The sequence below is a fragment of the Megalobrama amblycephala genome, linkage group LG2 (genome assembly GCF_018812025.1).
Source record: "Megalobrama amblycephala isolate DHTTF-2021 linkage group LG2, ASM1881202v1, whole genome shotgun sequence".
NCBI classification, from domain to species: domain Eukaryota; kingdom Metazoa; phylum Chordata; class Actinopteri; order Cypriniformes; family Xenocyprididae; genus Megalobrama; species Megalobrama amblycephala.
The window spans coordinates 35,806,181-35,822,695 of record NC_063045.1 but is presented as its reverse complement, the minus strand read 5'-3'; the positions used below and the strand labels follow the sequence as shown (position 1 = coordinate 35,822,695).

Sequence of the window (16,515 nt, the reverse complement as noted above, 5' to 3'; positions counted from 1 at the left end):
TGAACTGTTGTTAAAGACTGCAGCTGTCTGGCCTCGATTTCTAGGCAATTGTACAATTGCTGAGACTCAGTGCAGGGATAAGCTGTTCGCTTTAAAGACAGGAAGGGAATGTTGGAAACACAAGCCTCTTTTATTCTACATTTCTTTCATTCAGGCATTCACATATATATATATATATATATATATATATATATATATATATATATATATATATATATATATATATATATATATATATATATATGTGATAGTCAGCTTCTCAGTAATTGGCTTTGCTCAATCAGTTCACTTAGCCTCAAGAGGTTAAATGCTTCTGTTAACTGGCTTGTTAGTTTAAAGGGGACACTTGATGGACAGAAATTGCAGGGTTGTGCTAATGATGAAGCAGGAAATAGCACTGCCACTCAAACATTTCCTTTGCAGTGAGGACAACCACAGCCAATCAGATTCAAGTCTATGTGAAAACCCATAATAACTGATTAGACTGTCATTGTGGAATTCATGCAATGTCAATCAAATCCATTATTGACATATTTATATATTTAGATAAAACATAATATCAGGAAACCAAGGGATGACTGATAAGCAGGACTACAGCCTTGTGGTATTTGTAGTCCCTATTTAGTTACTTAAAGGAACACTATGTAACTTTTGGCATTCTAGCATTTAATAAACAAAACTGCATGCGTCTTTCAGAAGAACACTTTAGACGGAGCTTCTTCGCTCAGTTTATGTGTACGACGAGTCATGCGGGTACTGGCTACTCCGCAGTGGTTGGCATACCACTCTGTTTAAAATAGTGAAAAATAATAATAATAATAATAATAATAAACATTATTATAGGCGTGCTGTAGTGATTCAAAAACACGGTTTGGAAGATGTATTTATAATGTACTAGCTCATTATACTATAAATTTGGTAAAAAAAAAAATTGTGTACCTTAAACATTTTAAAAACACATATAAATGTATTTTTTTTAAATATTTTTATATTTATTGTATAGGCCTAAAATATATATTTATTGAACATTGCAGTGTTTATTAGAAAAAAAAGATTTAGGCTATGTGTGCTCATTGTTATTTAAAAAAAAAAAAGAAAAAAAACCATGCATGAGCCCTGGTAATCTTCAAACAAAATACTTTCCCAAACACTTGCAGATAGAGACTAGCAACATCCATTTCATATCAACTTTAATATGTCGAATTTAAGTAGGCCTATTTATGTATAGGCCTATGCCTATTCCAAACATAACGTTTAAACCAAATCAAATAAATAAATAGCCTATTAAAAAAAACTATTTCCCAACAACCCCCGTGACAGCACGAGAATGCTAAAATAAACAGATAAATCATTAAGTACTCACCTAATATGAATAATTTGCAGCTGAAAGAAAGAAGCATAAATCAATCATATTTCGACTAAATAAAATTGAAGATTTCCACATTCTGTTTTCATTTATTTTCGCATAAAGCATCTAAAACTTCAAAAGGAACATAAAAGCAGTATTGGCTACATAAAAGATTTTGAGATTTGTGATGATTTGTTGTTTGGCCAAGAAATAGCTAGACATCTCTGGATCGTTTGTTTGTTCTTCTTTTATGTTAGTCGATCTAATAGACTTGTTGTGTCACCCACTCGTTTTCCTCTGGAAATATCGAGTGTGTGTGAAATGAGAGGAGAAGAGATTGCTGTTGGAGATGTCAGTTCGCCAGAAGAGGGCATTCGGATTCTGTCTGACAAAGTTATGGTGCGACAGGCGGTTGTGGTTAACCGCTCACAATCCTGCTGCATCTCTGTACTGTCGGGAACTGTACAGGAGAGGAGAAACATTCCCGATGGAGTGGAGGACACTTCTAAACAATATTCTCTGAGTGCAATAATTTTAGACTGGATTGAAATCTCCTAAACATCATAATTTTCATTTATAATAAAATATCCACGGATTACTCTACGGTAAGCATCATCCTTTCGGGAAAGACAGTGTTTGCGCATTATGCTGCGATGGAATATACTGAGGCGGAAGGGGATTGCTGGGATTTCCATAAGTTTGACTTGTGGTAGATAACTTGGATTTGGAATCGCGCGTCTTCGATTCTGTCTGTGACTTAAGCTAAAATTCTAGGATTAAAATGGATTCTTTCTGTTCGAGTGGATGTTTATTATGAAACAAATTGTTTTGAGGGGAATGGAAAGATATGATCAGTGGTCAGTCAGGAGAGACTGAAGATTTCCCGGGTCTGCTCTGCGGTGGAGGACTACAGGCGGGAACGTGCGCGTGTGGAAGAACCGAACCATCTGAAGAGAGCGCGTGCCATGCCGTTTCGGGTCTCGAACGGTAGAAAGCTGTAAAAACCTGTGGCGAGGAGTTGACTGAGACGCGGTGATGGGTAAGTTTGGCTATTATCACTCGGACCTAAATGAACATGGAAACCACTGTAGATGATTTATGGTGATAAATTAGGGGGGCATTTTCTGCAATTTAATTATTTTTCATCGTGATAAATGAAAAACGGTGAATATGCATTTAAAACAAAAGAGATCGCATGTACTCTGATTCACATAACGTGTTCATTATATGCATATTTGTGCATGTATTCATATCATTTACATATATTGATTTATCTCGCATTTGATAATCATGCATATTTCACATCTGACCCTGCATTCACTTCAGTTCACATGTATGAGTCTGTTGAGGTACAGTCAAGTGTATCCGTCCATCATTTATTCGGTGGGCATTTATTCGATGTTTTTATGGTCGACACAGAGTTTTTATTTATTTATTTATTTATTTTTTAGTATAGGCTATATAATTGGGTGTCTGCTAACTGATGTACAGAACTGATCTTTGACTTTTTTGTCACAATAACATCTAAATGACCATTGTACTACAACAAAAACACATTATGTATTAAATTTTATTTATTTCTGCTGCTACTTATAATATATTGTCATATAATATTTAAAATAATTTTAGAACAAGTATTTATAACAAAATTAGTTTAAAATATTGCTGCTGTTAAATACTCTGCCATTATATTTATGTTTGGTGATCTAGATGGTAGCAAATTCATTTGAATCTTTGGTTTGGACTATAGTGGTAAAGTCTCCTTACCACTATAATACCACTCGCAATCGTTAAGCTAGATATTTTTCATTTGAGAATGAATGACTATACGAAGTTGAGTGTCTAGACAATAGACGGAATAACTTATTTTAACTGTAAATGCTGTTGTGCTTTTCAATTGTGATCCATCAGTGCCATTCATCCATAGACCTGACAACCAATTAAGTTAGAAAGTGTGAATATTGGTAAAAATATTGGTCAGATTATCAGCTTATCTCAATTCTTTATCTATCACTGATTTAAATATCAGACTGATGCCAACTCATTGATTAACACTGGAATGCTAATTGAACCTCATTTTTGGCAGCAAGGCAATTTCTCAGAGTGTGCCCATGCATTATTGATAGTGGAGATCATACAGCAATAGTTAATATTCTTTCAGAGATTTATGTGATATTGGAAAAGGTGCACATTATGTGCATGCATTGTCGTGTGTACAGATATTTTAATGCAAGTGTGCATACAATGCTTGGAAGGCTTAATGTATAGTTGTTCAGTTTGCATAATTTGCTTGTTTGAGCAACTGGACTTATTTCTACATCAAAGGAAGGTGAAGCCACATAGGTTGTATTTTTTTTTTTTACAGAAAAGCAAAGAATCAGTATGCATTCCATCACCGTTAACAGTGTGACTTTAATTTTGTGTTTATTAACAGATGCATTCTGCATGCTTACGATATGTATAGATATTTACCAGAGTTATATTTCTTACATGATTCTGATGATTTCTCATTATTTAACTAAGCACTGCAATTAACTAAGTCACAGACCTTCTCATGGCCACATTAGAGCGTACTTGATTATGGATGTGCTTTCAATCATTTTACAGGGGCTATTTGACAGATATGTGACCTGCTCTGATTGTTATTCGTTAGCAGCGTGCGGCGAGATGGCCTTCCACAGCTCATAAAATGATGAGCTATGCTTGCTGCTTTGCGGCACTGTAGTGGGAGATCTTGACAGCAAACATAAAATAACCAACCTGGCAAAATTTTGGAGCATCACTGTGAAGGGTATGTAGGCCTATATAGAGGCAAAATCAGTTTTACCAAGAGAAGAAAAAGTGTAGTTGCATCTAAAATAAGAAAAGTGGCAAAGCAAGTTTGTTACAAATTAATTTTCATTAGACTTCGCTTGGATCATTAACTTTATCAGGATCATTTCATTAGCAAATGTCATTAAGCTGATACAGTCTGTTTGTCTGGTTAGTATGAATGGAAGCCAGTGACGTAATTACTTTATTGTACTGCAGCCTGCTTGTGCTTCAGTTGTTGGCAAGTGTACGCTCATGGACATCAGCACCTCTGTGCTTTGTTTTTGTGATTGTTGTTGTTAATCACAATCAGTGAACACTGAAGCCACATGCAGAAATGTATGAATGTCATTGCATTACATTAGAAAATATCAAACCAAGTGACATTTTTAGGTTCTACATGATAACAATAGATGCTTTTCAAAATTAAGACAGTTATTCAGACATTTTCTGGTTGTCAGCTTGGTGGAAGTGAAATAATACATTCACCAATAATTGCAACAAGATCAGCTAATTAAAACTCTTTGCAAAAATAGCTAAAAAATGTGTAGTTAAATCCGAGATCTACCAACATTTGTTTAGAAGATGGTTTATTTTGTTGTTTAATACATTGTTTTTATAGATAGATGTAACTTAAGTGCACACATTTTTGAGGCCACAGTATATTATAATCAGGATGTACATTAATAATGCTCTTGACCATTTAAATGTTTGGTCCTGATAAGCCGTTAAATGCAGTTAAGATGAGTAGAAAATCTGGTAGAATTACTACATAGTATAGATTCTGAAAAGCCATTCAGTTCCATGCACATTTTTTTAAAATTTTGTTTGGATGGTTTTGCTATAGTTTTCCCTTCAAGCTAAATGTATGTTTTGATATTTCATAATCAATTTTTTGAATTCTTGTTATGACAATATTAATGTGTCATAATGTGCCACATTAGTTGTCTCATACAGACAGATAATGCCTTAGGAACTTCATTTCAGAATGCTATTTCTAGCCAGCTTTTTAAAAGTTGCATCAGGGATGGAATTGAAACCCTTTTACAGCAACACTGTGTGGGCATGAAGGCCAGAAAGACACAGCACAATTGATAAAATCCCATTACTTTAAATTGTCCAGGCTTCAGCCAAGACCTTCACATAAAGATCATACTTATTTTGGCCAGACCTTTAACCTCTTGAGCCAATGTTTAGTTGTGAACTCACTGCTGATATAATGCCTCTCTTAAACCTCCCATTTGTTTTGACAAGAAGAACACATACGCCTTTCTTTGCGTATTAAGGAAAGACGGACAAAGGCTGGTAACAGAGTCACTGAACAGCCAGGCAAATATAAATGATTTGGTTGACTGACAATGATTTAGATTATAATTAGGGACTAATAGGATGGCCGAGGCATATCTCTCAGGACATTTCCTTTCATACTGTAGTGGGCTCATGTCCAAGCTTATTGGAAGACAGACATGTTTGCCATTGCCAGAGAGAAGAATTAAACAACATGGCATGACTGGATTGATTTGCACAATCACCACTGTTAATTGGGTCCTGTGTGGTATCATATTGCTGTATAAATGTAATATTTCAAGGGTTTATAATCACAGAACAATTACAATATTTCTTCTCTCATTAATCGTCTTAATCTCTGCTTTGAAACTGCTTAACAATTAGGGCTGGGTGTTGTCAACTACCTCACAATATGATGCACATCGCAATGCACATTTCAACACGTCGCAATACATCACAGCATCCTAATAGGATCACAATTTAATCTGTGCCAAACAAGTGAGAGAGATATTCTATCAGAGAGAGTGAATCTGCTGTATCTGTTTTAAACTCTCTTAAACTCTATTTGTACATTCAGGAACTAAATAGTTTTTTGACTGTTCTTTTCTTTTTCCATTTCAGGCTTTGCCATGAGGCACCGCTGGTTCATGGTGCCACTGCTAATGCAGGCATGGCTCTCTGCCACCCCTTGCTTTGGTGAGCGACCTTGCCCTCGGAGCTGCCGATGTGATGGAAAGATTGTATACTGTGAGTCTAGTGCATTCCGTGATGTTCCCAAGAACCTCTCTGGTGGCTGTCAAGGCCTGTCCCTGCGGTATAACAGCTTGGCAAGCCTAAAGGCTGGACAATTCGTTGGCCTCAACCAGCTCATTTGGCTGTACCTGGACCACAACTACATTGCCAATGTGGATGCACGTGCTTTTCAAGGGATACGGAGGCTCAAAGAGCTAATATTGAGCTCCAACAAGATAACACTTCTTCATAACACCACATTTCACCTGGTACCAAACTTGAGAAACCTGGACCTTTCTTATAACAAGCTACAAGCTCTGCAGCCAGGGCAGTTCCAGGGACTGCGCAAGCTACTTAGTTTGCACATGCGCTCCAACTCCCTTAAGAATCTCCCCTCTCGCCTTTTTCAGGACTGCCGTAATCTTGAGTTCCTTGACCTTGGCTACAACCGTCTGCGCAGCATTACTCGCAATTCAATGTCTGGCCTGCTGAAGCTAACTGAGCTGCATATTGAACATAACCAGTTCTCCAAAATCAACTTTTTCAACTTCCCACGCTTCTATAACTTGCGTGCTCTTTACCTACAGTGGAACCGCATTAGAACCATGAGTGAAGGCCTTACGTGGACCTGGACATCACTGCAGAAGCTAGACCTTTCAGGAAATGACCTGCAGGAGATAGATGCAGAAGTGTACCGGGCCATGCCGAATCTGCAGACACTTAACCTGGATTCAAACAAGCTTGTCAATGTGTCTCAAGAAGCTGTGGATGCCTGGACCTCTCTGACTGCAATTAGTCTGGCAGGAAACATGTGGGACTGTGGGCCAGTTGTGTGTCCACTAGTGGCCTGGCTGAGAACCTTCCGTGGAAACAAAGAGATTAATATGATTTGTGCATCACCCAAAGAAGTTCAGGGGGAAAAGGTTATGGATGCAGTTGACGCCAATAGAGTTTGCATGATTCCCCCTGCTACGCCATCAACCGTAATTGCTCCCTCTACCCCTTTTGTTGCCTTTGCAAAGCCCCCAGCCAGCTCTTTCATCCCGACTCTTAAATCTAGAGATAGCAGAGGGGGCCAGGGGACGTCCTTGGAAGGTACCACCTCTTCAGCACCTTCTCAGCCCGCTGTCCCACCACCTGAGCAAGACTTCGAACCGGTGTCATTCCACAAGATAGTGGCAGGAAGTGTTGCCCTTTTCCTGTCAGTTGCCATGATCCTCCTGGTAATTTATGTCTCATGGAAGCGCTACCCAAGCAGTGTAAAGCAGCTGCAGGAAAACTCGGCTGCAGCTCGCAAACGTCGGAAAAAGTCACGGGAGACAGAACGCACACTCAGCACACCATTGCAGGAGTACTATGTGGACTACAAGCCTAATAACACAGAGGGCACAGATGTGCTAGTCAATGGTACTGGGCCATGCACCTACACCATCTCTGGCTCCAGAGAATGTGAGGTAAGACTCCATACCTCAACTTACAATCCAGTGGGTTTGGTGGGAAAAGAGGTCAGTTCTTTAGCTGCTTTTAAGAAATTCCTTCTGTTCTTGTGCTATTTTGATGCCATTTTTAGGAGTTTGTTTTTGTTGGATAAATGCGTGGGAGGGATATGTTTCTGGCAGGGAGATATTTTAGGAGGGACACAATTTTTTAAAATGTTTTTGGCACAGTATGCGATTTTGTTTAACCTCGGACGAGGTGTTAATTTACAATTACATATTGATTTGTTAGTGCATATTTGAGGTGTCCTGTTAATTCATTTGATTTTATCTTTTAGGAGCAGTTGTATTCTCGGCTGTAACATAATGCATTTATACATATCTACCTGCAATACCTTCTTCTACCTGGTAGGCATTTCTTTGAAGGTGATAGGGTGGTTTTAATTATGCTCTGTCAGGCAGGCACTTGCTTGTTCTTTTATCCCATAGAGATTTGTGATTCTTTGAAAAATTCAGCTATAGTAATCACAGGATAACAAACTCCCTCAAAAAGCTGCTGTGTCACAATAATTTATTTGTCCTCATTAAAATATGTACGCTCAACTACTCCCAAGACCAAAATGGAATGGTTTTGTCTATGGGGAACTTCAAACACATCCTGCTAATGAAAAAACCTCCTAACCATCATTCTAATCCTGACTCCTATATACTTATTGGTTGTTTCAACACTATTTGAGCCATGCTCAGTAAAACAGCTCTATTTCTCTTTTTTCTCTCTTTTTTTTTCCTTCTAGTGATCTTTGAAAATGTCTTTAATGACACCCCCACTTTGTCTTCCAAGGGCTCTTTTTGACTTCTTCTACGTGTATCAGTTCATACCTATTTTTTTAGCCTCTTATCTTTGCTTCACATTAATCTTTCCCTCTTGAATCATCTTTCAATCATTTTAGATCACCCACTTTTATACTTCAGCACAATCTGCAGTTCCAATTTACAAAATACTAATTTTCTCAGTGTGTCACTCAGGACTCCGCTGACATGCGTGTGTTGGCAGCTGGGGTCAATAGATGCACTTTAAGGGGCTGGTTTTGTGTGTGGTTTGTATGCTTCACCATATTTACATATGTTCATACTTTTCCCAAGGGGCAGCTGCTACCTTTACTCCTTCGGGATAAGAAATCTGTCAGTAGTGCAGTAAGGTGTCATTGAAGGCAGACAGTGCCTCTGGCAGAGCCATGATAGGGCGTATGTGCTGGTGGCTAGCAAGACAGGCCTGAGTGAAACAAGAAAGGCAGGTAGACATGCTAGCAGGCCGATTGGCATGATGGTAAACAGGTATGCCAAATCAAGTCGCAGGAAGAGAAGACTATAAAGGTGGGTGAGAGCACAAAGGCACACAGAATGACATCCTGACAGCAACGTTGACCTCTCCACACAGGCCCCTGTCGGTTCTCTGATCTGCCGCCTCAAAGCATTTTTGAGAGATCAGAGGTGCACATCAGAGTCCAGCAGATTGGCATGTTTTTCTCTTGCGATTTCCCCAAGTCAAGGAACAAACTTTTTTTCTTTATTATGAGCAAATCCCTAAGTCTCTTACAAAGCATGTGACCCTTTTTGCCTTTATGATGATATGTCTTGGCAACACAAGAAAGAACAGCTGAAAGAAGAAAACAGTTTGAATCATGGTGTACACCTATTGCTTGACCAACAGGTTAAGGTTTGGCTTGTTAGAATGACCTAATTAGACCATGCTGGAAGATGCTGTAACTTCACCATGTGGCAGTAAACATTTTTTCTTTTTCTTTTTTCCGTCCATTAATGGTTATTCCAAAAGATCTCGAAATATTTCATTATATTATAGTAAATGTCTTAATTTTTTGTAAAAAAATAAAATAAAAAAATGTTACAGTAGATATTGTGCCAATATTCAGTTTGTTTTTGGTGGACTTTTAAAAGCATAAAGTGATCCATGCATTTAGCTTCTTTGAAATGCATGGAGATGAATGGAAATGGTAATGGCGCTTTCTACAGGTGTTAAACACCTCTTTGCTTAGACCTTGCTAACTATTGGCTAAAGTTTAGTGTGACCCGTCAAGTCCATAATCATCAATTCCTCATGTTGAGGTCACTTACTTGACCTGTTTCCATAATGTTTTCCATTAATAGTCTATAATTCTGAATTGTTTGCCTCCTTTTTTCCCCTGCCGTCCACCATACCACAGCATTGCTGCATCAACACTAATGTGGTTTGGCTTCCCTCCCGTGCAGCAAAGCGCACGTCACCCATGATTGATGAGTTCTATTCTCTCTCCTGTGATTTGGTATTCCACACGCGCACCTGATTTACGGGCTTTTCACATCAAGCCAAAAGACTAGATTCAAACACACAGTTCAGATTGCTCCTGTCTTGAAAACCAGTGTTCTTCTCATTCCTTACATCGCTTCTGTTGCGAATCACAAATGGCATAAAGGTGTGGAAGAGACTGCTGAGAAGTATTGTCCTCTGACCTCACCTTGAGAGAGGTTCTACATTAAACTGAAATGCTCTTTGGACACCTTTCATCGTAAAATATAATGCCGAGATCCAATGTCTTCTTTGAACGATTTAGATCGACCGAAGGTCTTTATCGTCAGAACTCATAAAGGCTCAACTGTGGATGAAGTACCCATTCAATCCATTTATTTAGGTGAGGAACTTTGTTTTACTGAACAGTCACCGTCCTATAGTAGACTAGAACTGCACAAATATATATATATATTTTTTTTGCTTTTGTAGTCGTTAATTATTATTTTTGGTTAATACAATTAAAATTGAAATATTAAAAAACTACTTGTCATTTATAATAGGTCACACAGTCTTCCATTTCCAACACTTAATATTGTAGTTGTTGGGAGAGAGTTGTCACCAAATCCATCAGTTATCCTTACTTTGCGGTCTTTACCTCATTACATGTTCTCATAAAACATAAAATACTCACATGAGTGCAGAAATGAGGCATTACATTGCCAGGCCCATTGGAGATATCGTCTATGTATGTATATGTTCACGCATGGAGGCGCTGAAATCATCAAGCGTGTTTTTGAAGGCATCTCATTTCATATTAATTCTTCTTAGTTGTGAGCAATTAGGCCAGTACCATCACATTTTGTCGTATTGTACATTATGTTGCTGTCACATTTGCATTAAAAGCTTAACCTGTCAGCCTTTGATTCGTTTTGTGGATTTAAAATGGCTCTAATTGCTTTTGTAAAAAAAAAAAGAACAAAAAAAAAAAGAACAAGAACTTTGCTTCGGTGCAACAGTGGAAGGCCTACAACAAGGGCATTAATCATCATTAGACTCAACAAATTTTAGTTAACAAATTGGTGTTGAACAGTACCTTTGACCCCTGCAAATAATGAAAATGGACTAATCCCCCCCCCCCCCCCCACCCAACAGACAAAAGTGTGTGCTGGAGATTAATGTTCCAACCACAAATCTGGTTAGCAGTTCAGAACGGGCTCATGAAATAAAAAATAGGAACTATATTAATCTAGGGAGAGAAAGGTATAGTAGAAAAAATGCACACACAATTAGTCCAATGTACTCACTGATCAAAAAAGGCAAACTATTGTTAAGTCAAATGATTGAGAGAGTGGTACAGGGTTTGTGAGTGGGTAAGGCGTGTCGCTCCCTTAATCAAGCAATAATGTGTGATGTTTTTGTCATTATCTTGTTTAAAAATGGTATAACGTATACAGCTGTTCATAAGAAAACTGACTCAAAATTTGACTAATTTCTTTACATTAAGTAAATTGCCTACACATTTTCTAAATTAATTTTATATTATTGCACAGTTTTAATGTTTAATATTAAATATTTTCTCTTAAAGGTGCCCTCGAATGAAAAATTGAATTTATCTTGGCATAGTTAAATAACAAGAGTTCAGTACATGGAAATGACATACAGTGAGTCTCAAACACCGTTGTTTCCTCCTTCTTATATAAATCTCATTTGTTTAAAAGACCTCCGAGGAACAGGCGAATCTCAACATAACACTGACTGTTACGTAACAGTCGGGGTATACGCCCCCAATATTTGCATATGCCAGCCCATGTTCCCAACATTATGAAAGGCATTAGACAAGGGCATCCAGTATTAATGTCCAGTATTAACTAGGTAAGCAAGCAAGGACAATAGCGAAAAATGGCAGATGGAGCAATAATAACTGACATGATCCATGATAACATGATATTTTTAGTGATATTTGTAAATTGTCTTTCTAAATGTTTCGTTAGCATGTTGCTAATGTACTGTTAAATGTGGTTAAAGTTACCATCGTTTCTTACTGTATTCACGGAGACAAGAGCCGTCGCTATTTTCATTTTTAAACACTTGCAGTCTGTATAATTCATAAACACAACTTCATTCTTTATAAATCTCTCCAACAGTGTAGCATTAGCCGTTAGCCACGGAGCACAGCCTCAAATTCATTCAGAATCAAATGTAAACAATATAACAGTATACAATACTCACATAATCTGACGCATGCATGACGAACACTTTGTAAAGATCCATTTGAGGGTTATATTAGCTGTGTAAACTTTGTTTAGGAACTTTTTAAGGCAAGCGCGAGCTCCGTGGGTGGAGAGCACGAGATTTAAAGGGGCCGCACAGCATAAATCGGCTCATATTTAATGATGCCCCAAAATAGGCAGTTAAAAAAATTAATTAAAAAAAATCTATGGGGTATTTTGAGCTGAAACTTCAGACACATTCAGGGGACACCTTAGACTTATATTACATCTGGTAAAAAAACGTTCAATGGCACCTTTAATCTCCATGTTTTTATTTGAAATGTAAATTCGACTTGTACCCCTTGACATCTTTTTGGGATAAGTTGTCATTGGACCACTTTCTCTCTCTCTTTTAAAGTCAAATTTTTCTGTCTGTTTCTATTATAGATGCATTCCTCTAATTTCAGTTGATATCATACATCCTGAAATATAATCAGAAGTATTAATTGCACCTTTAGCACATTTCTCTTTGAGTAGAGGACAGTTTAAGTGGCACAGCTTACCCCACTTTCCCCTACTGCATGAGTCCAGCAGAAAAGAATCTTCTCTGATAGTAAAAGAAGCGATAGAAGGGATGAGATGAATCTGTTCTTCTAGATTCTGTGACCTGAGAGTCATAGCTCATTTAATTTAGTACAAATCATGCTTTTTAATGTCTGCAGAGTTCATTATAATTTATTGAGATTATCATAAACTTGAGCTTGCAGCCTGGCACAAGGGCATTCCAGCCTCCCCCTCAGAATGACTTTCTGACAACGAGCCTCGACGTCAACCATCATGAAATGGCTAACCGCACTTTTTCTCCAACCCTTCTGATTTTTTTGTCCCAGTATCTTCAGGTTGGCAAAGCTTTGGCACCTGATAAATATTTATGCCCATCAGTGTCTGTCATTTTTGGCCAAGAATCCTGCATAGTGAACAGGACTGAAGGGTCCTCATCGTTTGCTCCATCGAACAGGGAGGAGGAAAAGAACCAATGAGGGTTCTTGCTGTAAAAGTGGCCCCTCATGTCTGCTCATGAATCCAGTGCCATTGAGAAAAGAGAGTGTTTTTTAGGGGTGGGGGGGCCGTATTTGGGATTGTGAGAGAGGGTTGTTTTGTGTCCCAGATGGCCTCTTGTAACTCAGTGTTATGAAAATAGAGTTGGAGTGATTTGATGCCTAATTGGATTGTATGGGGGCTGGTCCAAGTCGTCTATTTAAAACATAGATGTTGTTTTGAAGCTTTTGTAAATGACAGTCTGCTGGAGTGCAGGCACCCTTGGCTGCAAAGTGGCAGTAATTCAATGGATTTTTCACATCCGAACTCCCATAAATCTTTAGTACTCTTTCACTAGATTGGTGACGTGAGCACACATCACGTTTTGCACTGATACATAATGTCAACAGTTCATGCTAAATGTCCAAGATACCACAATGACAATAAAGTTAAATCTAAATCTAAAAAAAAATTAAAACATAAGGAAGTAAATAATAATTAATTACTGTATAATAGGGCTGCACGATTATGACAAAAATCATAATTGTTGATTATTCCCTTGAAACTGTAATTGTGATTATTAATTATGATCATCATTGAATGATGTATTGAATAGCTTTATACCATTGTTTGAAGCAACTGCATGCCATATTTTTGTATAAAAAAAAACAAAACAAAAAAACAAGCTGAAAACACTCTTCCTGAAATTTTTTATTGTTTTTCTATAGCATTAAACCTCAAATGTCAATTATGCATTGGTTTCTTCTTTAAAAAAAAAAAAAAAAAAAATAGTCAATATATGCATGTATAATAATAGGGGCTTTTGCACCGGGTTGTTCTTGGAACTTAGATATAGGAACTAGCCACCAGTGTGATTCCCCGAGAACTAATGTTCCCCTAGGAACAAGCTGCGCTTGTTGTTACTTTTATTTTGCACCGCTAAGAAGAGTTCAGACAGATCCTGAGCACACAGTGCTCGCTTTCTCTGTCTTCATTAGTTTACAATCTGTTTAACAGTCCTGTCTAAATCATTATTAGATATAACTGTTATACAAAGTATTAGCATTTTCCGTGTCGTTGATGCCCAATGTCGCTAGCTTAGCAGAAATACATAATCATGTTTAGCTTGGTCTGCTCAAAGTCGCTCTGGATTTTCTCCTTAGCGTAAGGTTGAGAGGCCCTTGAGAGATCATTGTTTTTCATGTTTGTAGATTTTTAATTAGTTAGTGGAGTAAATATATAGGCTGTGTACACTGCTTTTTAAAAATGGCGGGTGCTGCTGTTTCGCGTGCATTCGACATATCAGCGAACACCTGCGTCACTTGTAGCTCCTTTTGTGCTAGGTTAGACCTTTTACATTCTGAAGTAGTTGTGAATCGCCTTTCGCAACGTAACATGCTCTAAACACACCTCTTAAACACACAGAATAATGTAAGTAGGGGTGTCCTCGACTACGGATTTACATAGTCGAATCCGATTCGAATCAGATTGCCTATATTCGACTGATAGTCGAATCATAATTTGAGTGCGCACGGACTTTGAAAGGTTCGCGCGCTGAACTGTGCACGAGATGGAGCGGGACACGGAAAATTAAGTAAGGCCTATAGCCTACCCGTGGCTTAAGACAACTTTTATTTTATTTTACACACAGCACAGAGAAATATCTTTCTAATAAACCGACCAAACTGCCTGTCAAGTGATAGACGAAACTGACAATGATTTTATCTTTTTTAAACAAATGAAAGGCAATGTGGATAAACATTCACAGCCACGATGTACAGAACACTCTCAAAGATATAGAAGAAAATGAATAAAAACATTTTGGATCAATAAACTTTTAAATATATTAATAACTGCAGAAAGGCCACACTGCAGATAGATATACATTTCATATGTCGGCAAATCAAATTACATCGGCTAAATTGTCTGTGCGAGCAAGCTTTAGCTCTACAGTGCAACATTGATGCACCAAAAAATTTATTAATTTAATTTAAATATATATATTATATTATATTATATTATATTATAACATTAATTTACAGAATTGAATTAGAACAGAATATACTGTTCTAATAAATGAAAATAGCCTATTTAAAAAAATGAAATATGATCAAGTCAAACTGCAAAATGCCTGAAGTGCAGGGGAACATATATTCAAAACACAAGCCAGAAATAGTTAAATTAGGTAACTCAGAGTGATCAATAAATAAATTAAAAAGTATAGCTAGAATTGTCAACTTGTCTTTTTAACTGCAGAGACAATAGCCTAAACGCTAAACTGGAGTGGCAGTCTTTTTAGCTGAACATTAACAGCATCCAAAAATCAAATTACATCCGGCTGAAATAGTTTGAAATCACTTGTAGCTACCCTACCTGATTGAGAGACAAAAATCCAGTCTTTCACGCGATCTGCCTGTGTCCGTTTGAGTCTTTTCAAATAGCGCGCTATAGTCAGCTCGTTGGCCGACAGAAGCGGCAGCAGTGTTTGTTGTCGTTGTTGAGTTCTAGGACATGAGCTGTTGGCACAACTTGCATCATACGTTTTTTTGATCATCTTTTACCATTTCAGAGTGCATCCAATTGTACACTTTATCCCAGACATTGTTGAAGATTTAATCCCTGCCGTAAAGATGCTCATCTGCCGGTCATGGATCATAGAAGTGAAACTTAAATCGGTCACAGGTTGGATTTATTCACTCACATTAAAAATATTTATTAAAAGCTTCTTTCTTTTCACATTTTAATTTATAGTGTTAACATAATAGGCTGTATATTAACCTAATGGGAAAGAACCAGTATGTCTATGTAAAATCAGATATTGAGTGCCCCCATATCTCTTCTCATAACACCTCTGCGACGATTCGACTGTGAGATTGGTAGTCGAATCAGGCTCCTCCTATCAAAGATTCGAATCGTCGACTATTCAGGGTCACTCCTAAATGTAAGTGGATATTTTTCTTTCTAATCATGCCTTTGAATGATTACAAAATCGTGGCATTCGTAATCGTAATCGTGATTAGAAATTCGATTAATTATGCAGTCCTACTGTATAACTAAAATCTTATATCACAGTTTGAGTTATTTTATATTGGAGTAGTGGTTTGTGTGTGCGTGCGTGTGTGTGTGTGTATGTATCAACTGATATTGGATATTTAATTGTGTATGCTCATTTCCCCTGTTTTTACATTTTGATTACTTTGAGTTAATCTTTAACAACACTAATAACAATGTTAAATGTAATTTTTAGCAAATCTTAAAATGAATATCCATTTTCATACTGTACTGAACTGTAGATGACTGATTTTAGTTTTTGTGTCCTACTTTTTTATTAAATTATTTTAGTTATAATTCTATACAAAATAATAC

At 37.4% G+C, this 16,515-nt stretch overlaps 1 protein-coding gene across 4 annotated transcripts in view; it reads left to right on the top strand.

The window, feature by feature from the left end:
* The first annotated feature begins 1,458 nt into the window (after positions 1 to 1,458).
* Positions 1,459 to 16,515, top strand: part of LOC125257011 (leucine-rich repeat transmembrane neuronal protein 4) — a 109,597-nt gene continuing 94,540 nt past the window's right edge. The window contains exons 1-3 of one of the 4 annotated variants that reach the window (XM_048173435.1): positions 1,462 to 2,387; positions 6,068 to 7,632; positions 7,953 to 9,282. In XM_048173435.1, the coding sequence (XP_048029392.1) occupies positions 2,384 to 2,387; positions 6,068 to 7,632; positions 7,953 to 7,976 (1,593 nt within the window). In that variant the 5' untranslated portion in view covers positions 1,462 to 2,383 and the 3' untranslated portion in view covers positions 7,977 to 9,282. Of the gene's footprint in view, positions 2,388 to 6,067; positions 7,633 to 7,952; positions 9,283 to 16,515 lie in introns of those variants that run through there. The other 3 variants (XM_048173418.1, XM_048173422.1, XM_048173428.1) reach the window with 3 other exon arrangements.